General features: G+C 31.1%; 2 protein-coding genes across 5 annotated transcripts in view; one reads left to right on the top strand and one right to left on the bottom strand.

Moving 5' to 3' along the window:
• Positions 1 to 27,961, top strand: part of LOC130453213 (netrin receptor UNC5C) — a 327,846-nt gene that overhangs the window by 187,829 nt on the left and 112,056 nt on the right. For both annotated transcript variants that reach the window (XM_056792838.1, XM_056792837.1), the window contains exon 4: positions 5,351 to 5,632. In XM_056792838.1, the coding sequence (XP_056648816.1) occupies positions 5,351 to 5,632 (282 nt within the window). The remainder of the gene's footprint in view (positions 1 to 5,350; positions 5,633 to 27,961) is intronic.
• Positions 2,317 to 27,961, bottom strand: part of LOC130453215 (EH domain-containing protein 1-like) — a 31,086-nt gene continuing 5,441 nt past the window's right edge. The window contains exons 4-5 of one of the 3 annotated variants that reach the window (XM_056792840.1): positions 20,344 to 21,510; positions 2,317 to 2,545 (exon numbers count right to left, since the gene is read on the bottom strand). In XM_056792840.1, the coding sequence (XP_056648818.1) occupies positions 20,360 to 21,510 (1,151 nt within the window). In that variant the 3' untranslated portion in view covers positions 2,317 to 2,545; positions 20,344 to 20,359. Of the gene's footprint in view, positions 2,546 to 17,955; positions 18,066 to 20,343; positions 21,511 to 27,961 lie in introns of those variants that run through there. The other 2 variants (XM_056792839.1, XM_056792841.1) reach the window with 2 other exon arrangements.

Here is a 27,961-nt window from a genome sequence, read left to right as displayed (position 1 = left end):
AGTTCAAAAACCTACCAAAAACCCGAGATAAAAATATTTCTCCAATATGACTGCGATAATTATAAACCTGTAGTAAAAATTCACAATATTACCATCCAAAGCGGAGTCTGAATACGGGGATGGTACCAGAAGTAGTTTGAAGATGCCTCGTTGTTTAGTATTTGTTTGGCAGCCGTTAAAAGTGAAGATCTTAGCCCATACAATATGGAAGTTGAACTAGATTGTACTTTGGAAAAGACTATTTCTTCGTTACCAAAAGTAAAATACTGCGAAGACCAGCATCTCGACCAGATCGACCAAATGAGGTGATGAGCCCAAAAATGTTGAAGAAAATCCACTGAATAATCGTCAACTGAAAATGCCAGAGCTAATAGACATAGTAGGCATTTGAAAAACCGTGGTACAACTCATATTATTGAAAATTTGGACATGAGAAAGCTTTGAGCAAGATGGATACCGCGTTTGCTCACAAAAAGATATTTCCATCGGGTGTTTGGTAATGTTTCACAGAAATAAAACGCCGTTTCGTAAACATGGACGAAACGTGGGTCCATCACTTAACACCCGAAGCAAAAAAACAATCAAAACAATGGACTGAAAAGGGAGGACCTGGTCCCAAAGAAGACAATTACCGTTTCATCTGCAGTCAAGGTTATGGCTTGACAATCTTGAAAAAGAAAAAACTATCAAGTTTGGGCGAAGAAATCAAGCAAAAACTGCCGCATTTGGCTAAGAAGAAAGTGTTGTTTCATCAAGACAATGCACCAGCTCACAAATCTGTTATTGCAATATCCAAAATTAACGAATTAAAGTTTGAATTGGTACTCCATGCATCCTAATCGCCAAATTTAGCCCCTTCGGATTATTTTCTGTTCGTAGACGTGAAAAAATGTCTCGTCGGTCAAAGATTTCCAAACAATCAAGAAGTAATGTCGGCGAAAAAAGTGAAAAAAATAAACAAAAAAAAGTTTCACGCCGCTTTTTTGTTCAAATTTATGAAAAAAGGGAGAAAATCGTTACTATATAAATTTCGAAAGTTCTGAATCTTATAAAATAGTCATCCTAGAAGTGATACAAAAGACCGAACATAACCTATAAAAATGAGAAAATTGCTTAGTATATTTCAAAATCACGACTAAAAGTTGAAAATCTAACAAATGATAAAAAATCTTTTAGCAACGTTGTTGGGAATCCTTTTCAGTTCAGTTAGATTGATTGTCAAAAAACCAGAACCGAAATCAGTGGCTTTTACAAGTCCTGTCTTGAAATTATTTAAGTTGGTACAATCAATATCAATTTTTCACCATTTAAAAGTTAGTTTTGTATGAATACAACATAAATCGAATTATGCTGAGCTGGAAAATATAACCTAAAAGAGTTATTACGGGAAAACGTGTACCTAGAGTGATTTTATTTCGTATTTTCTCTCTAATAATATCTGGAGCTTCCTATATAATTTACCCTGATGCTAATATGGCGCCATCTGTATTCCAACACATTTTTCCATGTACGCAGATTATTTTCCCTCCATAAATGTTCTACATGGTAAGCGAAACTTGAAGTTAGGTTAGATTTAATGAAAGATATGACATTTGACATAATAATTTGACGTTTAATGTCATTTGAAGCGGAGTAACTTTCAAATTAATTCAATTATATGATTATTATTTTCGAAACGAATCCTAATCCATTTAATATTCTCAAATTATCTGTTAATATCTTTATAAATACAATGACCGTACTAATCACCGGAATTTTTTGTCGTGGCTTATGACAAAAAGAGCTTATTCGGAATCCCTAACGTATTCAGTTAGGGTTTTTGGGGTCAGGTTTATCTCACGGATTAATCTCTAGATTATTGATAATTGTGTTAACGTAAGTCCAGGACCGTTATATTGTTGACAGCGGCGTTAAACGCGCCCTAAAGGCATTACAGAACGTCATTATTTTAGGTTATTCTAATACTCTGTGGGAAAAAGGTGAATATTTCAATGAAATCTAGGGCGTTTTACGAGATCATCAGATAAAAGTGATGGCGTTACTGATGCCTGATTCTCAGACAAGTTTTCGAATGGTTTTGAAATGTCACTTTATACTGTATGGCGCATTGAATGAGGTAACTCATCTACAACAAATTTTTCCACTAAAAAAACTATTTTTTTGCTGTTTTTATCATTTTATGTATACAAAACAAAAAAAGGCTTCTTACGACTTTAATTAACTGAATTGTTAGAATAACTAATTTGGTTGTATGTTAGTTTCTTGATGAAATTGAAAATAAAACTGAAAAAGTCAATTTTTTCCAAATTTTGAAGTTATATGAATAAAAATCTGAGAGAAAGTTGTGTATTTTCTGATTATCTATAACTTTTTTATATAACTTTTGTATTAAATTCAGTATTTACACCGGAAATCGTAAAAATACGTCACTCTTTTCCATTTCCTTCTCTCTGCAGTCATTTAAACAGTTGTAACATAACCTCTTTCTCTGTTACGAACGCCATCTCCCGGAGAGTAAATTGTAACATAACACGAACGCCATCTCCTGGAAAGTAAATTTATATTAAAGATAAGAGTTTCTGATAAACCTGATAGGGACAATGAAATAAATTATTAAATTAGTATATTGTCATAGATTTTTGGAAAATGTACAAAATTTGTAGATAAAAAAATAGGAAAACGTCTTATATGATACTAACCAGCTGATCTTAACGAACATAGTACTATAAATTTTTGAAATTAATGAAATGATGTTATCCTGGTGATCCTAGCAAGGATAGTAGTATGAATTTATGAAATTATTGTATGATTATCGATTCTTAATAAGAGTACAAAATTTTAAACTAATCCATCGTTTTAATACACTTGAAAATCGAGCTCAGAGATTCAGTTACATCCTTAATTAGTGATCCTGGCAAGGATAATTGTACAAACTCATGATATTAGTATACAGTCATCAGTTTTTAACGAATTTACATCGTTTTGAATCTAAATAATCGTTTAAATATAATAAAACAACATAGAATCGAAATATTTCCTTAAATGATGTTATCCTGGTGATCCTAGCAAGGATAATAGTATGAATTTATGAAATTATTGTATGATTATCGATTCTTAATAAGAGTACAAAATTTTAAACTAATCCATCGTTTTAATACACTTGAAAATCGAGCTTAAAGATTCAGTTACATCCTTAATTAGTGATCCTGGCAAGGATAATTGTACAAACTCATGATATTAGTATACAGTCATGAGTTTTTAACGAATTTACATCGTTTTGAATCTAAATAATCGTTTAAATATAATTAAACAACATAAAATCGAAATATTTCGTTAAATGATGTTATCCTGGTGATCCTAGCAAGGATAATAGTATGAATTTATGAAATTATTGTATGATTATCGATTCTTAATAAGAGTACAAAATTTTAAACTAATCCATCGTTTTAATACACTTGAAAATCGAGCTTAAAGATTCAGTTACATCCTTAATTAGTGATCCTGGCAAGGATAATTGTACAAACTCATGATATTAGTATACAGTCATCAGTTTTTAACGAATTTACATCGTTTTGAATCTAAATAATCGTTTAAATATAATTAAACAACATAAAATCGAAATATTTCGTTAAATGATGTTATCCTGGTGATCCTAGCAAGGATAATAGTACGAGTTTATGAAATTATTGTATGATTATCGATTCTTAATAAGAGTCCAAAATTTTAAACTAATCCATCGTTTTAATACACTTGAAAATCGAGCTCAGAGATTCAGTTACATCCTTAATTAGTGATCCTGGCAAGGATAATTGTACAAACTCATGATATTAGTATATAGTTATCCGTTTTTCACGAATATACATCGTTTTGAATCTAAATAATCGTTTAAATATGATAAAACTACATAAAATCGAAATATTTCGTTAAATGATGTTATCCTGGTGATCCTAGCAAGGATAATAGTACGAATTTATGAAATTATTGTATGATTATCGATTATTAATAAGCGTACAAAATTTTAAACTAATCCATCGTTTTAATACACTTGAAAATTCAGCTTAAAGATTCAGTTACATCCTTAATTAGTGATCCTGGCAAGGATAATTATATAAAGTCATGATATTAGTATACAGTCATACGTTTTTCACGAATTTACATCGTTTTGAATCTATAAAATCGTTTAAATATGATAAAACAACATAGAATTGAAATATTTCGTTAAATGATGTTATCCTGGTGATCCTAGCAAGGATAGTAGTACGAATTTATGAAATTATTGTATGATTATCGATTCTTAATAAGAGTACAAAATTTTAAACTAATTCAACCTTTTAATATACTTGAAAATCGAGCTTAAAGATTCAGTTACATCATTAATTAGTGATCCTGGCAAGGATAATTGTACAAACTCATGATATTTGTATACAGTCATCAGTTTTTAACGAATTTACATCGTTTTGAATCTAAATAATCGTTTAAATATAATAAAACAACATAGAATCGAAATATTTCCTTAAATGATGTTATCCTGGTGATCCTAGCAAGGATAATAGTACGAATTTATGAAATTATTGTACGTTATTCGTTTCTTAATAAGAGTACAAAATTTTAAACTAATCCATCGTTTTAATACACTTGAAAATCGAGCTCAGAGATTCAGTTACATCCTTAATTAGTGATCCTGGCAAGGATAATTGTACAAACTCATGATATTAGTATATAGTTATCCGTTTTTCACGAATATACATCGTTTTGAATCTAAATAATCGTTTAAATATGATAAAACTACATAAAATCGAAATATTTCGTTAAATGATGTTATCCTGGTGATCCTAGCAAGGATAATAGTATGAATTTATGAAATTATTGTATGATTATCGATTCTTAATAAGAGTACAAAATTTTAAACTAATCCATCGTTTTAATACACTTGAAAATCGAGCTTAAAGATTCAGTTACATCCTTAATTAGTGATCCTGGCAAGGATAATTGTACAAACTCATGATATTAGTATACAGTCATCAGTTTTTAACGAATTTACATCGTTTTGAATCTAAATAATCGTTTAAATATAATTAAACAACATAAAATCGAAATATTTCGTTAAATGATGTTATCCTGGTGATCCTAGCAAGGATAATAGTACGAATTTATGAAATTATTGTATTGCCGTTTTGTAATAAATCGTTGAGTATTTATTCCCCGTTGTACTTAGGTAAAAATAATATTTCACATACGATATATGATAAAAACAAATACAGTGTGTGTCCAAACTAAGTAACGAAAACCGAGAAATAGTAGATTTTTTCCAATTTATTCCAATGACATAATTTTTTTGTTGTTGTTACAGACCTCAAAAGGCAATTCGAAGCAAATCCCGAGTCGACTTATATGGTGGAACTCGGCCATCAGGTAGATCTGAAATGTGTGGCACCTGCTGGAATGCCACCTCCCAGAGTTTATTGGCTGAGAGGTGGTCAGATTTTACAATCCGATACCGATGTATTGGTCACCAGCGAAGGGCATCTTCTAATAGGACAGGCTCGTGCCCAAGACACCGGAAATTACACCTGCGTCGCTGAAAATATAGCTGCGAAAAGAATGGCGCCGACATCGCAAATTCTTGTTTTCGGTATGTTTTTACATCTGTTTCGATTGAAAATAAGTTTCAATTTTTAATTTTACGAAAATAAATATCTTTTCCGCTTGATCTTTCATCGTCCGTCTTCGCAGAAATGATTTGAGCGTATAACTCATCGAATACGCAACTTTGCCAAACCTTTAGTGAAATTCCGACCTGTCAAATTTGTCACTTTCTCATAAATCCACTCATTTACGACGACATCTATTTTTAGAAATCTAATTGGTACTCACAAAGTTTATGATAAATACCGACAAATTTCCTACCGGAAAGAGGTTAAATAAGTCTTAGTTGAAGTTATAAAAAAAATATTAGCGCACTTTCTGTCTTAATTTGTCTTCGAGTAGCTTTCTACCGTTGATAGTTGCACATTTAGGAGTGGCTACTACACCGAAACATTGTACTTTACTACTCAGCGTTAATCAATTTTTTATGAAACATTGAAATATAAAAATATTGAATAATTTTCTAAATTAGGTGCGAAATTTTTATATTTTATGTTTTTGAAAAACTGATCACGTCAAAAATCACTCTGATAAACTATTTCCACTTTATTTCGACTAAAATTCCATATTTGGTTAGAAATTTTCGATGCCTTCTGTGAATATGAATAATTTCTTATTTATTAGACTTTCTGATTTGATTAATGCATCTAAATTTTTTTGATTTTAGGTTTCTTCTGTTTTAAAATTAGTTTTTTTAATAATTTTTCGAAGATAAAATTTGACGTTTCGACTTTTTTTCAAGCCTTTATCTAAATTTTTTCGATTTTAGGTTTTTTCTGTTTTAAAATTAGTTTTTTTAATAATTTTTCGAAGATAAATTTTAACGTTTTGGCTTTTTTTCAAGCCTTTATCTAAATGTTTTTGATTTTCGGTTTTTTCTGTTTTAAAATTAGTTTTTTTAATAATTTTTCGAAGATAAATTTTGACGTTTCGGCTTTTTTTCAAGCCTTTATCTAAATTTTTTCGATTTTAGGTTTTTTCTGTTTTAAAATTAGTTTTTTTAATAATTTTTCGAAGATAAATTTTGACGTTTCGGCTTTTTTTCAAGCCTTTATCTAAATTTTTTCGATTTTAGGTTTTTTCTGTTTTAAAATTAGTTTTTTTAATAATTTTTCGAAGATAAATTTTAACGTTTCGGCTTTTTTTCAAGCCTTTATCTAAATGTTTTTGATTTTCGGTTTTTTCTGTTTTAAAATTAGTTTTTTTAATAATTTTTCGAAGATAAATTTTGACGTTTCGGCTTTTTTTCAAGCCTTTATCTAAATTTTTTCGATTTTAGGTTTTTTCTGTTTTAAAATTAGTTTTTTTAATAATTTTTCGAAGATAAATTTTAACGTTTCGGCTTTTTTTCAAGCCTTTATCTAAATGTTTTTGATTTTCGGTTTTTTCTGTTTTAAAATTAGTTTTTTTAATAATTTTTCGAAGATAAATTTTAACGTTTTGGCTTTTTTTCAAGCCTTTATCTAAATGTTTTTGATTTTCGGTTTTTTCTGTTTTAAAATTAGTTTTTTTAATAATTTTTCGAAGATAAATTTTAACGTTTTGGCTTTTTTTCAAGCCTTTATCTAAATGTTTTTGATTTTCGGTTTTTTCTGTTTTAAAATTAGTTTTTTTAATAATTTTTCGAAGATAAATTTTGACGTTTCGGCTTTTTTTCAAGCCTTTATCTAAATTTTTTCGATTTTAGGTTTTTTCTGTTTTAAAATTAGTTTTTTTAATAATTTTTCGAAGATAAATTTTGACGTTTCGGCTTTTTTTCAAGCCTTTATCTAAATTTTTTCGATTTTAGGTTTTTTCTGTTTTAAAATTAGTTTTTTTAATAATTTTTCGAAGATAAATTTTGACGTTTCGGCTTTTTTTCAAGCCTTTATCTAAATTTTTTCGATTTTAGGTTTTTTCTGTTTTAAAATTAGTTTTTTTAATAATTTTTCGAAGATAAATTTTAACGTTTCGGCTTTTTTTCAAGCCTTTATCTAAATTTTTTCGATTTTAGGTTTTTTCTGTTTTAAAATTAGTTTTTTTAATAATTTTTCGAAGATAAATTTTGACGTTTCGGCTTTTTTTCATGCCTTTACCTGAATGTTTTTGATTTTAGGTTTTTTCTGTTTTAAAATTAGTTTTTTTAATAATTTTTCGAAGATAAATTTTGACGTTTCGGCTTTTTTTCAAGCCTTTATCTAAATTTTTTCGATTTTAGGTTTCTTCTGTTTTGAAATTAGTTTTTTTAATAATTTTTCGAAGATAAATTTTGACGTTTCGGCTTTTTTTCATGCCTTTACCTGAATGTTTTTGATTTTAGGTTTTTTCTGTTTTAAAATTAGTTTTTTTAATAATTTTTCGAAGATAAATTTTGACGTTTCGACTTTTTTTCAAGCCTTTATCTAAATTTTTTCGATTTTAGGTTTTTTCTGTTTTAAAATTAGTTTTTTTAAAAATTTTTCGAAGATAAATTTTAACGTTTCGGCTTTTTTTCAAGCCTTTATCTAAATTTTTTCGATTTTAGGTTTCTTCTGTTTTAAAATTAGTTTTTTTAATAATTTTTCGAAGATAAATTTTAACGTTTCGGCTTTTTTTCAAGCCTTTATCTAAATTTTTTCGATTTTAGGTTTTTTCTGTTTTAAAATTAGTTTTTTTAATAATTTTTCGAAGATAAATTTTAACGTTTCGGCTTTTTTTCAAGCCTTTATCTAAATGTTTTTGATTTTCGGTTTTTTCTGTTTTAAAATTAGTTTTTTTAATAATTTTTCGAAGATAAATTTTGACGTTTCGACTTTTTTTCAAGCCTTTATCTAAATTTTTTCGATTTTAGGTTTTTTCTGTTTTAAAATTAGTTTTTTTAATAATTTTTCGAAGATAAATTTTGACGTTTCGGCTTTTTTTCATGCCTTTACCTGAATGTTTTTGATTTTAGGTTTCTTCTGTTTTGAAATTAGTTTTTTTAATAATTTTTCGAAGATAAATTTTGACGTTTCGACTTTTTTTCAAGCCTTTATCTAAATTTTTTCGATTTTAGGTTTTTTCTGTTTTAAAATTAGTTTTTTTAATAATTTTTCGAAGATAAATTTTGACGTTTCGGCTTTTTTTCATGCCTTTACCTGAATGTTTTTGATTTTAGGTTTTTTCTGTTTTAAAATTAGTTTTTTTAATAATTTTTCGAAGATAAATTTTGACGTTTCGACTTTTTTTCAAGCCTTTATCTAAATTTTTTCGATTTTAGGTTTTTTCTGTTTTAAAATTAGTTTTTTTAATAATTTTTCGAAGATAAATTTTAACGTTTCGGCTTTTTTTCAAGCCTTTATCTAAATTTTTTCGATTTTAGGTTTCTTCTGTTTTAAAATTAGTTTTTTTAATAATTTTTCGAAGATAAATTTTAACGTTTCGGCTTTTTTTCAAGCCTTTATCTAAATTTTTTCGATTTTAGGTTTTTTCTGTTTTAAAATTAGTTTTTTTAATAATTTTTCGAAGATAAATTTTGACGTTTCGGCTTTTTTTCATGCCTTTACCTGAATGTTTTTGATTTTAGGTTTTTTCTGTTTTAAAATTAGTTTTTTTAATAATTTTTCGAAGATAAATTTTGACGTTTCGGCTTTTTTTCAAGCCTTTATCTAAATTTTTTCGATTTTAGGTTTCTTCTGTTTTGAAATTAGTTTTTTTAATAATTTTTCGAAGATAAATTTTGACGTTTCGGCTTTTTTTCATGCCTTTACCTGAATGTTTTTGATTTTAGGTTTTTTCTGTTTTAAAATTAGTTTTTTTAATAATTTTTCGAAGATAAATTTTGACGTTTCGACTTTTTTTCAAGCCTTTATCTAAATTTTTTCGATTTTAGGTTTTTTCTGTTTTAAAATTAGTTTTTTTAAAAATTTTTCGAAGATAAATTTTAACGTTTCGGCTTTTTTTCAAGCCTTTATCTAAATTTTTTCGATTTTAGGTTTCTTCTGTTTTAAAATTAGTTTTTTTAATAATTTTTCGAAGATAAATTTTAACGTTTCGGCTTTTTTTCAAGCCTTTATCTAAATTTTTTCGATTTTAGGTTTTTTCTGTTTTAAAATTAGTTTTTTTAATAATTTTTCGAAGATAAATTTTAACGTTTCGGCTTTTTTTCAAGCCTTTATCTAAATGTTTTTGATTTTCGGTTTTTTCTGTTTTAAAATTAGTTTTTTTAATAATTTTTCGAAGATAAATTTTGACGTTTCGGCTTTTTTTCAAGCCTTTATCTAAATGTGTATTTATATTGATCAACAGATCATCTAAATCATGAATATCCAAATAAGAATAAAATAAAACTAAAATTTTGTTCCAATAATGAAAATCAATTTTCCTCAGTCCCAACATCTCAAATATTCAGCAGTATTCAATCAAATTATTTGTAGTTTTATTAGAATTCTACTTAAACTATTTAAGTCGTTTTTTATCATTTATAGTTTTTTCGTTTTTATTAATATGAACAATTTCTAAAAATTCTCTTTTTCGTATATTAGATCCCGTTTCAAGAATTTTTGAATCTTTATAGGACAGACCTCTCAATATCTAGAAAATAGACTGAAAGATCATCAATACGATAAAAAACAATAAAATTAACAAACCACGAAATATATAAAAAAATATATAAATTCAATTATAAAGATTCAAAAATTCTCAGAACAGAAACTAATATATGAAAAAAAAATTTATTAACTGATATTTTGATTTTGAGTTTTGGCGAGCTATGTTACGAATTATCCTTCAGTCCTTTCTACGTGTTCCATCTTTTCTTAATAAGAGTCGTTACTAAAACAACACAAGGCCTCTATATTTTCGGCTTATTTTCGACATGCATCAATTGAGAAAACGTGTATCTAACTCTAATTTCTCCAGTTCTATATGTCAAAAAATCCAGAATTGATAAATAATTCTGTAGCTACCGGATCCTTCGTGACCAGTTACAGTCTTCGTGTGAATCTCATTGGAATTGACGCCGTAGTGTCGAGACTTTTGGAAAGGTAGCGCAATAATATACATCTAAAGATTAAACTACATCACTAAAGCTCAGTTTCTGTAAACGGCGAAGTTTCCTTAAGATCTCGACGTTCTATACTTGAGCGCTTCGTTTCAAGACAAAATGACGCTTCGTCTAAGTCCAAACAATCAATAAAGAGTAGGTAGAAGGTTTTGGTTTTTCCCAAAGTAAGGTATTTTTAAATACAAAATATTATATAACCGTGTCTGTTCACGAAAACCTGCTCCTGCTGCTGATGTTGAGGTTGAGCTGGTGTTTCCATCTCCGTAAGCAAATTTCTTTCTGAGAGAAGCTCCAGTTAGACTTTCATGCCTAATTATACCTTAAGAAGAAAATTCAGCTTCGTATGGATGATCTATTACCCAATGAAAACACTTGTGTCATCATGAGGTAGTCGTTCAACTGTTGGTTTTATATACAAGTCCAAGCAATCATCAATTACTGCGTTTATACCAAGAAGCATTCAACTTTGACGCCCCAGCAAGTGTCTCCTGGTATTCTAGTGGAAATTACTGCGGATCTATGAGTTATATTCCCAGAGCGTCTTCCTCTGGGCGAACTCCTGGGTTTACTTGAACTTTTCTTCCAGTTATCGTTCAATAAGGTTGCTTTCTTCGTCAACATCTATAATTTGTAGATTTATTGTAATTTCAACATGTAAAACTTCAATTATTTTCAATGTTGTTTTCCACGGTTATTGGTTGGATAGCCACTACTGATGCCAAGTGACTCTTGAACTGTAGAGGATTGAAGGTTCTTGTAACTGAATCCGCTTGAGCTTCCGAAACTAATTATTTTTAAAAATAACTCTTAAACAAGCTACGGCCCTCGCATTTACCTACTCTTCTTCTTGCCACAATCGTATTTCGCTTTTTCTACGACAGGACCGGCTAGCGATAAATTTCGACGTAACCAAGTTTGATAATTATTACTATTCGTTTCAGAAATAACAATAATTAGAACAGTTTATCAAGAGGCGATGAAAATTTTTTGAAAACAACATTTTTTTGATACAATATAACGTTTTGAAGATAATTTTTCGTTACTTGCTCCGGCTCTGCTGGAACTAAGAAGGTGCTCGCAATTAAGAAGGTTTTGCCGTGTCCTTGGGTCCCATAGACTCGACGTTTGTTAATGATTTTCTGGTGGAGAGATTTCTGCTAATTTCGTACTTTTCAAGACCGAAAAAAGAAAAAAGATAAATAAATATACCGAAGCTTTAATTAACCGTTTTTTTTTGTGTGTGATCTTGCGAGATTAATTGTTCGAAAAGGTACAGGCTTTGTATATGTTTTCAAAATAAATCTGGAACGAATTACAAGGTTCATAGATCTTTCGACAAATGTTCATTTAGATTCGAAATTAATTTTCAAAAGACAATATTTACAACGTTACTAAAAAACAGTTAAACTAGAGAGGAACATTAGTCCAGTCATTTTAGGTTTTATCTGTGAAAAAAGTCTACTTTTATGCAGGAATTTCCAAATTTACTAAACAAATCTTGCTAGGAAGATGATTTGATCTAAAACAATGGGATTGAGAGTTGAAAAATAATATACTGCAGCCAATATCACCAGCACCCGATGATCTACTGAACACGATCTTTAGTAATTGTACTAAAGACAAATTTGGAAGCAAAAAAATTGCATTAAGGTGCTCAAACGTTTTGTGAACATGCCGTGGCCAGTTATTATCAAATGCAAGGTAAAAAAATGATGGAAATGATGAAGATGTTGATATATATCTAAGAATAAGTCGACTCGAGTTTTGTCAGCAACTGTTACTGATAGAGAAACTGAAGATATGGACAATGAATACAAAAAAATCCAAATTTTTCCAAATTACTGAACTCCAATAGCAATAGATCGTGAGATATTTGCGAAAAACTGATAACAACATATGAAAATAAGCTTTTAATCCAATACATTTGTGTTTTACGCGGTTAAATTTACTACAATTTTTCATTAATGATGAAAACTTAGCTGAATTTAGATTTAAAAGTGATAAACAATCGGTGCGTTCCCGTTTTCGGAATCTAATCAATGAAAATGAAATTTTCTGAATATTCCACAACAAATAATCTAAAAAACATCGTATGTTTCCAATTTTTTTAGTGAAATTTCACCTGGAAACTTCGGCGATGAGTAATTTTCGCGATATCTGCAATTGACTACTTCCAATGGTCCAGAAATCATCTAGGATCGGAATTTATGTCCATAGCGAGTGTCAGAAATACCGGTCAATGCCGGAAGTTTGTTTGGAAAGATTTTACCGAGTTTTTCCGGAAAAAAAGGAACTTTTCATGCACGGGTTCAATGGAGCGTGGAGTAGACATTTGTCACGGTGAATTGGGTAGGAGCTTCACTAGTCTCGTACATAACAGGAAATTTACGAGGATGATGGATTTAGGACAACGTGTGCCGGTTGAAATTGAAGAAAAAAATATGATTCGGGTTTTTCTATTGGTTTTAATTCACTTTTGTAACGAGTTTTTTAAAATTTGTCCCGAAAGTACTCGGCCTAACAAAGAAAATACAAAAATATATTTCTTTTTCTTCTTCTTTTTATAATAAGAATCGTCATTCTGCTCGAAATTGCCATTAACTGCCGAATATCACCCTCACTGTTCGACCACCGAATCTGGGAACAAAAATTTTCCCTCAAACGCCTTTCAAACAAAAGTTTTTTATCGCATAACGTTGACCAATTTTTCCCTTGTGTAAATATGCAATAAAGAGCAGGTAGAAGGTTTTGGTTTTTCCCAAAGTCAGGTATATTGAGTATATGTGTGTCCGTTAACAAATTAACTAAAAACTTTAACTAGTGATGGCTGCCAATCATTCGCCAGATAATTTTGAGACCGTCCTCGTTTGAATTGAGACAAGCTTCTTCTTCGTCATTCTCTCCAGTCCTTTGAATTTGCCTTTTCTTATTTTCTTATATCGTTTTTCTTTCCTTTCTCTTCTCTATTTTTTCTCTCACATATCCGAACCAGTTTTAATGTGATGTGTTTCCTATTTTTTCCTCTATAACTTCCATAATACCGTCTTTAGTCCATCTTTGTTTTCACTACTATTTTCTTTAGTTGTTTCATTCCAGTCTAACGAAATCATGTCGTAGGACTCAAAAAAATTGAGATGCTCTCGAGATTCCTTTGATGAGGAATACCAAGGAGATGGGACACCAAAATAATGGCAGACAATTGCTGGAAAATCATACTAAAAAGTCCAAATCGGTTTCATTCGAGAATATCACTCGAATGAAGTTTAATACCAATAAACTGGAACTGTGGCGATCAAACACCAACGTGTTCTTTCAAAATGCATTCTAAGCTTTCGAATAATTACGTATTCATCATCGGGGAATTGATTGAACGTTCAAAATTTTCAAAATGAATGTATTTCATCGCATTTTTAGTTTAAACAATTCCCTGATGATGAATACGTAGTTATTCGAAAGCTTACAATTTATATATTAGAAAGAGTACACTCTGATGTTCGATTGCCACAATCCCACAATTATAACGTTCGTAAACTAGTTGGCAAATACTTCATTTACTCATTGTAAAAATTATTTTCATTTATTTATCTCCTTACTGTGTTTTTATGATATTTATTTTCACGTATCACTAAATTATTTAATGATATTCCATTTTTAAGAAAAATAAGGATGCCGTTGAAGTGCTGTCCCATTTTTGATATAGTCGTATTTGATAACAAAAAGTATCGGTGTCAAAGGACTCGACCACATTAAAATGATTAAGACAAAAACTAGGGTCTTGTCTTTGGTGTAATTGGTTTATCAGGGGTCCGAATTCGTACCGAAAAGGTCCTTTTTCTGATACGAAATTTTCCGGTGGTCGCTTTCCATTTGTGCTTTAGAAGTGATTCGTTTCAATTAGTGTTTTTACCTTTTCGCTCTGATTAACTTTAGACAGCATCAAAGGATTTTCCAACAGAGTCTATTACTTTTTGTATTTAGACAGATTTTTTGGATTCTGGAATACATTTAGAAAAAACAACAAATGATATGGGAATAGACCGAAGGTTTGTTGATTTTTCAAATGTATTTTCTATTTAAGAAACAGTTTTTACTTCAAATATGACACGACTTGTAATTTCCTCATTATTTTCAACAACTTCTACAGCGTGATTGAAAAATATTTTTCCATTAAATCATCCATCAACGTAACTGGAATTCTTAGTAGTCGGTGAAGTAAAAATTTAGTAGTAGAAGGGATCGAGATGCAACGAAGTGGATTCGTTTCGAGAGAGTCTCAAGAAACGGATCCAGACCAGTAAACGACGTCGATGTCGGCCACCCTGAGCACCAGGTACTTCGTAGACCTTTTTTATCAAGATATTCATCTGGAACGACTTCGAAACCCCCCCGAATAGTAAAATTGAACTCAAAATTACACTTTTCACAATGCGACTTTCTCAAATCGAATCCACACGTCCACAAAGAAACTTGAGATAAAAATAGTGGAAGGAACGAAACGAAAAACTAACATATGATGAAAATTGGATAACAGAGAAAAATAATGGAGAAAAATAAATCAAAGAAGGTAAAGAATAAGATCCAGAAGCTAGTAGGAAATGTGAGAAAAGCTACCGAAATGGATAGGGATTGTAAATAATGGAAAATTGTCAATAAACGCCCCATATCTTGCAAACAAAAACAGCTGTCGAAAATTTAATTAACCAACTGTTAGTTTGATTCAAAAACAGAACGAAAACATTCGCGCTATTCTATATTTTGAAAAATATATAAATTGGGACGAATCAAATCGATATTTCAATCTGTATCGAGCTTAATATTATTCCAAAACTCCAATTGGGATTCAGAACCGAACATTCCACGCACAACGCCATCGCCAATCTTCAAACTATCTCGACCAAAACATTTTTATGGATGTTCAGAAGGCTTTCGATCAGGTATGGCATGCCGGACTTGTTAGGAAGCTTCCGACTATCCGACTGTCACTTCCTACAAAAAAAAACCTTTCAACTCTCTTACTGGCGTTCCACAAGGCTCCATTCTGAACCCATTCCGTCTTGAACCCACAGTAAAAGTCTAATTGTATGGGGACTCGTCGCTTTTAAAAAATTTAAAAAAAAAAACTAACCGAGAAAAGCCGTTTTTGCTTACAAGCTTCATTTTTGTTCATAACCACCAGAACGCCAGACTTGCAGAGGAGTTATTCCTATGTCGGGACCAAATTTTAACCAACGAATCTCTCTCTCTCTCTTTATTGATATTTCAAGAAAATAATGTTACGCCAATGGAAAGTAATCGTGACGACATTGTGGTTTCCCGTCGCGGTTTCGGCTCAGATTCAATTTACTTAAAGTAAATATTTGTAATTGGTCTATCGAGTATAGCCAAACATGTCAAAAATTGTAACACTTGCGAGTTTAGTTTATTACACTTTATTCACTTTTTGTTATTTACGATCGAGTTAAACAAACATGTACCATCGGAAAATAAACTCTTAATATTCCTAAGAGAAAAGAAAATTTCGTGGAAATTGACTAATGATTAACGTAAACGTAAATGACACATAATTAATTGATTTTGGTTAATCTTGGGGGTCTAAACTATTTTTCACAATGAAAAATTGATATTTTTGATAGATTTTTATTAGTTTCTACATTTTTTTCGGCGTATTTGAGATAAAAATGAGATCTAACTTTGAAACTTGAAATTTAGACCAGTGAAAACTCCCCGATTTGTCTAAGAAAACTTTGATCAAAATAAAAACGAATTTTAATAATTTTTAGGTTAGGTTAAGTTACGTTAGTTAGGTTAAGTTACTTTTCGGAAACAAATCAAGTCGTTTATGGTTTTTTTTGTATTCCTAACTGGCCTAAATTTTGGTTTTCAAACTTAGATCTCATTTTTATCTCAAATGCGCCAAAAAAATGAATACAACGAGAAAAAACTTTTACGCCAATTCACTTAAATAATACCTGTTTCAACCTGAACTAAAAAAAATTGAAATACCTCGTATAAATTCACGACGGTATCGTAATCATGTTTTGCTCAAGTAATAATTTAGTTGATTAAGCGATACCCTAAAAGTCTCGATGTTTTTTATAGTTTCACCTGTCTTTCAGCAGGTGTTACGTCAACTGTCAAAAGTTATTCGTTTTATAAATGACCTCTCGCTATATTAAAAACTTACCAGGATGGAAAATAGGCCAGAAGATTAGAAAATTAACGAATATTGAGTTTGTTGATTTTTGTTTGTTGGAATTGAAATGCGTTTATTAAAATATTAAGACCGTTACAAAGATGACCACCCTGTATAGTATCATCAAATACTGAATGAATCTCATTAGAAAGAACTTTAAAAATGACTATAGACACAAATATTGAGTTTGTTGCTATACTTTTGTTTTTTGGAAATGAAATCCATTCGTATTAGGTCTTAACAAATAATTTTGGTTATGATTACATTACATATTAGAATATGACCACCCTATATAGTAATAATATTATAATTTAGAGGTGTAATTTATTAATCCAACATTTTTGGGGGAGATAAGGACGTTTTCACATGGGATATCGTTTTTTTTTAGGAATGGCCCTGATGTAGTAAAAATTTTTCACTGCAGGGCTATAATTAGAATGATTTGCGGTATCGGGATACTTTTTTTCGATGTAGTACTCTCCCAATTAGTATACCATGTGTGAATTTGAATTTTCTTGTTGGAAAAATTGATATAATACAACAAAAATAAACAAAATAACTTGCGGGATGTAGGACAATATTCCCAATCGTCATTAAAAATATATAGTGAGATAATTTCATGAAAATATTTGTTTATTAACACCACTTTTTACTTTAACTACACTGTCCTGTCCTTGGAGAGATTTCTGTGGTTTTTATCCGGCTCGAAGGACCAAGTAAAGTGATTATAAATCTCAATCTAGTATGAATATCAAATATATATAAACACGATTAAAAAATAGATTAGTATCAACACCCGGCCTATTTTTTCTAACTTTGATGTTAGATAGTTTGGTAAAGGATTAAAGGAGTTTTATTGAACGCGTGAATGCGTCATTTTTGAGGTTAGATTATTATTAATGGCGTCTTTGGGATGATTTATGTTTCGTGTTACGAGGTAAGATAGAAAAAAAAAAACTCGAGGGATTACTTATGTATCGGCTTTCATGTTATAACTTTTTATATGTATAATAGGCTTCACTAAAATATATAAAATGATAATACAAACGATTTATGAGGAATTTTGTTTTAAAAAAGCTTCCGAATCATATCAATTAAGAAATAAAACATCAAATTGTATATTAGTGTTTTATTGATTACTTATTTCAGCTTTTCCTCGTATACAATAAAAAAACAACCGAAACGCTTTTTAGATTTTTCCGTTTGCCTCGTATTTCTTCTATACTAACAAACAATAATAAAAAAAAATGGTTTAGTATATGAATAAAAGTATATAAACGTGATTATTGTGGTACTAAATCTAAATTCATTAACAAATCTGGCAACGCTGTCGAAAAAAATTATAAACGAAGCATGTTCGTGCTTCAGATAGTTTTGTCTGTGTTTTATAACAACGCGTGCACGTCTAGTAGACGCGTTTTATGAATGAACAACAAGTTTTTTTCGTTTACGACGTATCTGCGTACGGACACGAATTACGAAAATATGTTTATCGAATGTCAACAATTCCCGAACTCGCCGCTACCGAATCGTTCAACAGTATGGAAGACGTACTGGAAATTCTTTAAAACGGGCTCTGTTACCGACGCGCCGTGTTCTAGACGACCGATATATGTAACGCGCGCGGTCTCTTGAATCGGGTCACATGATATATGAAAATGCTCGAAGATTTTGACTTTCGAATAACTAAATTTGGATAATTATACACTTTCACGGTCACCTGGTTTTTTGGCTCTAGAAAATCGAAAAATGGATGGATTTCAATGATCTCGGTCTCAAAATGTTCCATTTTACGGCGGATTTATAAAAAAAATACGAAAATTAAAAAAAATAAATATTTTTTACGGTTTCATGACTTTAGATGCAAAAAAATGACTTTCTACATCCTTCGTAGCTGTTTCTGACGTCGTGGAATCAAGTTCGTATATTTTTTTTTCGCAATTTACATAAAAAAAATGAATATTGTGAAAAAAAAAAAGTTTTTCTACTATTTAAGGTTTAAAACTATTAAAAACCGCAAATTCAGCCACTACCCCCGTGTTTTTCATAAATTCGTCGTAAAATGGAACATTTTGAGACCAAAATTATAAAATTTATCTATTTTTCGATTTTTATTGGTCCAAAAACTATTAACATTGAAGAATATAGTACGAAACTATTCACGAAAATTGATTGTTTTTCATTTTAAGCTATAAATACTGAAAAAATCATTCTTTTTGGATTTTTTTTCTAAATTGTTTATTAATTTATATATGATACAAAAAAAAATATAAGAAGGATTATTTTGCAAAACCGTTTTTTTACGATTTAAAACAGTAAAACTATGAGAAATTTTCATTCCGGCTATTTCTATTAATTTTTTGAGACCAAGGTCATTAAAATCCATCCATTTTTCGATTTTCCAGAGCCAAAAAACCAGGTGACCGTGAAAGTGTATAGATTACCTAAATTTGAATCATCGGAGACTAAAATTATATAAATTATAAAAAAGTTTAAAAACACATGTTGTATATATAAAATGATGGGAAAAAAATAAACCTCAAAATACAATAAATATAAATATTGAGTTTGTTGATTTTTGTTGCTGTCCTAACGTTTTTTCTCAAATTGAACTCCTTTCAATTAAGTTTTTGTACTCAACTTTTTTTTCAAAATGCGTATACTACAATAAAGTTTAATTGGATTAAAGGATTAATGAAAAAACTGATTTAAATAACTCTAATGCGATATTTATGAAAATCTTTGACGTTTTGAAAAAACAAATTCTTCAAAAAATTAATGATATTCGTAACGAACTTGGAATATATATTAGAAAGGGTACAATTTGGTGTTTCATTGCCACGGTCCCACAACAATCGCGTTTATAAGTTGATTGACATATCAAAGACATTCCAATTGATGTTTTTTAATGGATGATTGGATTAAATCAATTCTCTATGTAGGATTTAAAAACTGTCCCAACTCTACTGGTAACTTTTTCAAAACTTTTCATTAGATGTAGAAACAATTTATGATATCAAACCAATCATTCCTTCCCAACGAGATTGAAATAGACTAAGTAAGCAAGATCCATAAGACCATCAACTTCTCTGGAAAATAATTTGAACTACTAAAGCGAAAAAGCCTCAGTTTGGAGTTGAGAGAACAATTTTTGGAAACAAAACTCCTAGAAGATACAATCGAAAAAGAGAAAAAGGACAGTGGTGGTAGGAAAATCATTTACAAATGATGGATACAATGGTTGATGTTTCAAACTTTGCACTTTGCAAAAATGAAGACCAGGAAGGTTCGTGGAAGTGTAGCAGGGTCAGCTTTAACCAATTGGAAGCCGGACTTATCATGAAACTTCCTCCGTAGAATCAGATACACGTCAAACACAGTCAACAATGAAACTGAAGGAAATGACATCGAAGACGATTTCTTCTCAATCAACTCCTCGAACTTTATAAATTGATTAACTACTTTTTAAAAATGTCAACAAAGTTTCGATACCTTTACTTACCATTTAGTGACGAAAATTACTGACTAAAAGGCCTATTCTGGTAGTTACTCTTCTTATTGGGCGGTACTAGATGTTCGGGTAAATGAAAAGGTATTTCATTACCCTGTAATTTGACGTTAATGAGATGCATGGCTAAAGCAAATTCATCTCTATCCAAATACCCGTCCTTATCGACATCGGAAAGTTTCCATATCTTTCCCAAAATGGCGTTAGGTAATTTCGATTTGACTAGTTCATCTTTAACAGTCGCTCCCGATAATTTTCCATTTACAGGTCCCAAAGTATCGAATAATTGATCGTAGCTGTCTCTTTCTTTGTTAACTATCCATTCGGGTTCCCCGTAACCGGCGTTACAACCTTCCCCGCTCTTGTAACCGAATGGTGTAACCCTATCCTCCACGTTTTCGAAAGCTCCTCCGGTTACTTCGCCTTGAGACGTCGGGGAAGAATCGTGGGGTATCATCGACATCAGCTCCGATATATTAACAGTTAACATATCGTTTACTGTATCCATCAATTTCGGTTTCAACGAATGGAACTTGTTGAAATCTTGTTTTGAGAGATGTTCTTGCATCTTGTTCATATCGGGGAAATCCCCTGTCGAAATTTGATGTTCTTTGTGTATCTTCTCGTATATTTGCGTCAAATTTTTGATTAGATCTCTCTTTTTATGTTCCTTGCCGAATAACGGCATTTCCTTTTTGATTTCGGATATTATGTAAGCGTGCACTTTGGCCAACCTTGCACGTTTTATTAGATCGTTCAATTTTCTCAACGCCGAATTCTTCGGTAAACTTTGTAGATCGGTGAAGAGATCTTGAGTTTCGGCTTCGAATAGTTTTCTGTTGCCGTCGTACCTCAAAGGTTCGTCCCAAAACGAACCTATATACACTCTAACCACTTCCGGAGTTTGGAGAACTTTTCCCAACGACCACATCAGAGCTCCGTAGACTCGCATCAATTGTTGTTGATCTATCATATCGGCTTTGTTTAATACTATACGAATTTTATCGTCGTGACCTCGAAGGGCTTCTATAGATCTGCGAAATTCGTCGGAAATGTCCAATTTGTGGGCGTCGAAGAGCAAGATGATTCTGTCGACTCGTTCGGCGAACCATTCCAGAACTCCAGTGAAATCGTAGCCCCGATCGATCCTTTGTTTTTCTCCTGAAACGTATAGATAAAAATTTATACTCAACTACATACAAAAATGCACTTGGTCATATCCAAATCGAATCTTATAACAAAGAAATCATATAAGATGTCGGGGCTTTAAACAGATTTTCCATGGGAAGTGAAGAATTAAACTACAAAGCACTGATTGCCGTCTTAAGAGGATTGAAACAATAAAATACGCAGGCGAAAGTTGTAGAAAACAACAAGCAAAAACTGATGATAAAAAAGATAAAACAACTGATGGATTTGAAGAATTATCGATTATAAATTTGGATGATGGAGCTATTCAAAAAGCTAAGACAAAAAATGATGAAAAACGAAAGTAAATACATGAAAAAACTATTTAAAAGCGGTTCGTACACATAGGAATAAAAACGATGTCGATGAAGACTTGAACGATGTGAATAAAATTCAGAGTTTTATTTATATTTTTAAAATATAACAACGAAGGAAAAGAATAAAAGGAAACAATGATATTGACGAGAAAGTAGCAAAACTTCTAAAAAAAAAACAAAATTTCAACTATAAAAAAAAATATTTAGTGGAGAAAACGGCTAAATCATACTGAGTAAACTCAAAAAGAAACCATTCGACAATTCACATGAAATCTCAGCATCTGAATATCGATTCCGAAATTAGAATTACCTACAGAGTTACCGTACAGAATGAAAATTGGGATCGTAATTTTATCTAAACGAGGAAAAACTGATCAAAAATGGAAATTGAACGCAATAGAAAATGTCTATGAAGTCGTAGCCACTGTAAATTCTCGCAAAATGTATGCAATACGTTATACTAAACTGTATATACGGTTGCCTACTTTGTTAAATCGATCTTTCGAACGAATATCGATTCCGAAAATAGAATTACCTACAGATTTACCGTACAGAATGAAAATTGGGATCGTAATTTTATCTAAACGAGGAAAAACTGACCAAAAATGGAAATCAAAGGCAATAGAAAATGTCTATGAAGTCGTAGCTACTGTAAATTCTCGCATAATGTATGCAATACGTTATACTAAACTGTATATACGGTTGCCTACTTTGTTAAATCGATCTTTCGAACGAATATCGATTCCGAAAATACAATTACCTACAGATTTACCGTACAGAATGAAAATTGGGATCGTAATTTTATCTAAACGAGGAAAAACTGACCAAAAATGGAAATCAAAGGCAATAGAAAATGTCTATGAAGTCGTAGCTACTGTAAATTCTCGCAAAATGTAGGCAATACGTTATACTAAACTGTATATACGGTTGCCTACTTTGTTAAATCGATCTTTCGAACGAATATCGATTCCGAAAATAGAATTACCTACAGATTTACCGTACAGAATGAAAATTGGGATCGTAATTTTATCTAAACGAGGAAAAACTGACCAAAAATGGAAATCAAAGGCAATAGAAAATGTCTATGAAGTCGTAGCTACTGTAAATTCTCGCAAAATGTAGGCAATACGTTATACTAAACTGTATATGCTGTTGCCTACTTTGTTAAATCGATCTTTCGAACGAATATCGATTCCGAAATTAGAATTACCTACAGATTTACCGTACAGAATGAAAATTGGGATCGTAATTTTATCTAAACGAGGAAAAACTGACCAAAAATGGAAATCAAAGGCAATAGAAAATGTCTATGAAGTCGTAGCTACTGTAAATTCTCGCAGAATGTATGCAATACGTTATACTAAACTGTATATACGGTTGCCTACTTTGTTAAATCGATCTTTCGAACGAATATCGATTCCGAAAATACAATTACCTACAGATTTACCGTACAGAATGAAAATTGGGATCGTAATTTTATCTAAACGAGGAAAAACTGACCAAAAATGGAAATCAAAGGCAATAGAAAATGTCTATGAAGTCGTAGCTACTGTAAATTCTCGCAAAATGTAGGCAATACGTTATACTAAACTGTATATACGGTTGCCTACTTTGTTAAATCGATCTTTCGAACGAATATCGATTCCGAAAATAGAATTACCTACAGATTTACCGTACAGAATGAAAATTGGGATCGTAATTTTATCTAAACGAGGAAAAACTGACCAAAAATGGAAATCAAAGGCAATAGAAAATGTCTATGAAGTCGTAGCTACTGTAAATTCTCGCAAAATGTAGGCAATACGTTATACTAAACTGTATATGCTGTTGCCTACTTTGTTAAATCGATCTTTCGAACGAATATCGATTCCGAAATTAGAATTACCTACAGATTTACCGTACAGAATGAAAATTGGGATCGTAATTGTATCTAAACGAGGAAAAACTGACCAAAAATGGAAATCAAAGGCAATAGAAAATGTCTATGAAGTCGTAGCTACTGTAAATTCTCGCAGAATGTATGCAATACGTTATACTAAACTGTATATACGGTTGCCTACTTTGTTAAATCGATCTTTCGAACGAATATCGATTCCGAAAATAGAATTACCTACAGATTTACCGTACAGAATGAAAATTGGGATCGTAATTTTATCTAAACGAGGAAAAACTGACCAAAAATGGAAATCAAAGGCAATAGAAAATGTCTATGAAGTCGTAGCTACTGTAAATTCTCGCAGAATGTATGCAATACGTTATACTAAACTGTATATAAGGTTGCCTACTTTGTTAAATCGATCTTTCGAACGAATATCGATTCCGAAAATACAATTACCTACAGATTTACCGTACAGAATGAAAATTGGGATCGTAATTTTATCTAAACGAGGAAAAACTGACCAAAAATGGAAATCAAAGGCAATAGAAAATGTCTATGAAGTCGTAGCTACTGTAAATTCTCGCAAAATGTAGGCAATACGTTATACTAAACTGTATATACGGTTGCCTACTTTGTTAAATCGATCTTTCGAACGAATATCGATTCCGAAAATAGAATTACCTACAGATTTACCGTACAGAATGAAAATTGGGATCGTAATTTTATCTAAACGAGGAAAAACTGACCAAAAATGGAAATCAAAGGCAATAGAAAATGTCTATGAAGTCGTAGCTACTGTAAATTCTCGCAGAATGTATGCAATACGTTATACTAAACTGTATATACGGTTGCCTACTTTGTTAAATCGATCTTTCGAACGAATATCGATTCCGAAAATACAATTACCTACAGATTTACCGTACAGAATGAAAATTGGGATCGTAATTTTATCTAAACGAGGAAAAACTGACCAAAAATGGAAATCAAAGGCAATAGAAAATGTCTATGAAGTCGTAGCTACTGTAAATTCTCGCAAAATGTAGGCAATACGTTATACTAAACTGTATATACGGTTGCCTACTTTGTTAAATCGATCTTTCGAACGAATATCGATTCCGAAAATAGAATTACCTACAGATTTACCGTACAGAATGAAAATTGGGATCGTAATTTTATCTAAACGAGGAAAAACTGACCAAAAATGGAAATCAAAGGCAATAGAAAATGTCTATGAAGTCGTAGCTACTGTAAATTCTCGCAAAATGTAGGCAATACGTTATACTAAACTGTATATGCTGTTGCCTACTTTGTTAAATCGATCTTTCGAACGAATATCGATTCCGAAATTAGAATTACCTACAGATTTACCGTACAGAATGAAAATTGGGATCGTAATTGTATCTAAACGAGGAAAAACTGACCAAAAATGGAAATCAAAGGCAATAGAAAATGTCTATGAAGTCGTAGCTACTGTAAATTCTCGCAGAATGTATGCAATACGTTATACTAAACTGTATATACGGTTGCCTACTTTGTTAAATCGATCTTTCGAACGAATATCGATTCCGAAAATAGAATTACCTACAGATTTACCGTACAGAATGAAAATTGGGATCGTAATTTTATCTAAACGAGGAAAAACTGATCAAAAATGGAAATTGAACGCAATAGAAAATGTCTATGAAGTCGTAGCCACTGTAAATTCTCGCAAAATGTAGGCAATACGTTATACTAAACTGTATATGCTGTTGCCTACTTTGTTAAATCGATCTTTCGAACGAATATCGATTCCGAAATTAGAATTACCTACAGATTTACCGTACAGAATGAAAATTGGGATCGTAATTGTATCTAAACGAGGAAAAACTGACCAAAAATGGAAATCAAAGGCAATAGAAAATGTCTATGAAGTCGTAGCTACTGTAAATTCTCGCAGAATGTATGCAATACGTTATACTAAACTGTATATACGGTTGCCTACTTTGTTAAATCGATCTTTCGAACGAATATCGATTCCGAAAATAGAATTACCTACAGATTTACCGTACAGAATGAAAATTGGGATCGTAATTTTATCTAAACGAGGAAAAACTGACCAAAAATGGAAATCAAAGGCAATAGAAAATGTCTATGAAGTCGTAGCTACTGTAAATTCTCGCAGAATGTATGCAATACGTTATACTAAACTGTATATACGGTTGCCTACTTTGTTAAATCGATCTTTCGAACGAATATCGATTCCGAAAATACAATTACCTACAGATTTACCGTACAGAATGAAAATTGGGATCGTAATTTTATCTAAACGAGGAAAAACTGACCAAAAATGGAAATCAAAGGCAATAGAAAATGTCTATGAAGTCGTAGCTACTGTAAATTCTCGCAAAATGTAGGCAATACGTTATACTAAACTGTATATACGGTTGCCTACTTTGTTAAATCGATCTTTCGAACGAATATCGATTCCGAAAATAGAATTACCTACAGATTTACCGTACAGAATGAAAATTGGGATCGTAATTTTATCTAAACGAGGAAAAACTGACCAAAAATGGAAATCAAAGGCAATAGAAAATGTCTATGAAGTCGTAGCTACTGTAAATTCTCGCAAAATGTAGGCAATACGTTATACTAAACTGTATATGCTGTTGCCTACTTTGTTAAATCGATCTTTCGAACGAATATCGATTCCGAAATTAGAATTACCTACAGATTTACCGTACAGAATGAAAATTGGGATCGTAATTGTATCTAAACGAGGAAAAACTGACCAAAAATGGAAATCAAAGGCAATAGAAAATGTCTATGAAGTCGTAGCTACTGTAAATTCTCGCAGAATGTATGCAATACGTTATACTAAACTGTATATACGGTTGCCTACTTTGTTAAATCGATCTTTCGAACGAATATCGATTCCGAAAATAGAATTACCTACAGATTTACCGTACAGAATGAAAATTGGGATCGTAATTGTATCTAAACGAGGAAAAACTGACCAAAAATGGAAATCAAAGGCAATAGAAAATGTCTATGAAGTCGTAGCTACTGTAAATTCTCGCAGAATGTATGCAATACGTTATACTAAACTGTATATACGGTTGCCTACTTTGTTAAATCGATCTTTCGAACGAATATCGATTCCGAAAATAGAATTACCTACAGATTTACCGTACAGAATGAAAATTGGGATCGTAATTGTATCTAAACGAGGAAAAACTGACCAAAAATGGAAATCAAAGGCAATAGAAAATGTCTATGAAGTCGTAGCTACTGTAAATTCTCGCAGAATGTATGCAATACGTTATACTAAACTGTATATACGGTTGCCTACTTTGTTAAATCGATCTTTCGAACGAATATCGATTCCGAAAATAGAATTACCTACAGATTTACCGTACAGAATGAAAATTGGGATCGTAATTGTATCTAAACGAGGAAAAACTGACCAAAAATGGAAATCAAAGGCAATAGAAAATGTCTATGAAGTCGTAGCTACTGTAAATTCTCGCAGAATGTATGCAATACGTTATACTAAACTGTATATACGGTTGCCTACTTTGTTAAATCGATCTTTCGAACGAATATCGATTCCGAAAATAGAATTACCTACAGATTTACCGTACAGAATGAAAATTGGGATCGTAATTGTATCTAAACGAGGAAAAACTGACCAAAAATGGAAATCAAAGGCAATAGAAAATGTCTATGAAGTCGTAGCTACTGTAAATTCTCGCAGAATGTATGCAATACGTTATACTAAACTGTATATACGGTTGCCTACTTTGTTAAATCGATCTTTCGAACGAATATCGATTCCGAAAATAGAATTACCTACAGATTTACCGTACAGAATGAAAATTGGGATCGTAATTGTATCTAAACGAGGAAAAACTGACCAAAAATGGAAATCAAAGGCAATAGAAAATGTCTATGAAGTCGTAGCTACTGTAAATTCTCGCAAAATGTAGGCAATACGTTATACTAAACTGTATATACGGTTGCCTACTTTGTTAAATCGATCTTTCGAACGAATATCGATTCCGAAAATAGAATTACCTACAGATTTATTGTACAGAATGAAAATTGGGATCGTAATTTTATCTAAACGAGGAAAAACTGACCAAAAATTGAAATTAAAGGCAATAGAAAATGTCTATGACGTCGTAGCTACTGTAAATTCTCGCAGAATGTAGGCAATACGTTATACAGAACTGTATATACGGTTGCC

Source organism: Diorhabda sublineata, chromosome 2 (genome assembly GCF_026230105.1).
Source record: "Diorhabda sublineata isolate icDioSubl1.1 chromosome 2, icDioSubl1.1, whole genome shotgun sequence".
In the NCBI taxonomy this organism is placed as follows: domain Eukaryota; kingdom Metazoa; phylum Arthropoda; class Insecta; order Coleoptera; family Chrysomelidae; genus Diorhabda; species Diorhabda sublineata.
The sequence above is the reverse complement of the archived record's forward strand: the minus strand, read 5'-3'. Positions and strand labels throughout refer to the sequence as shown.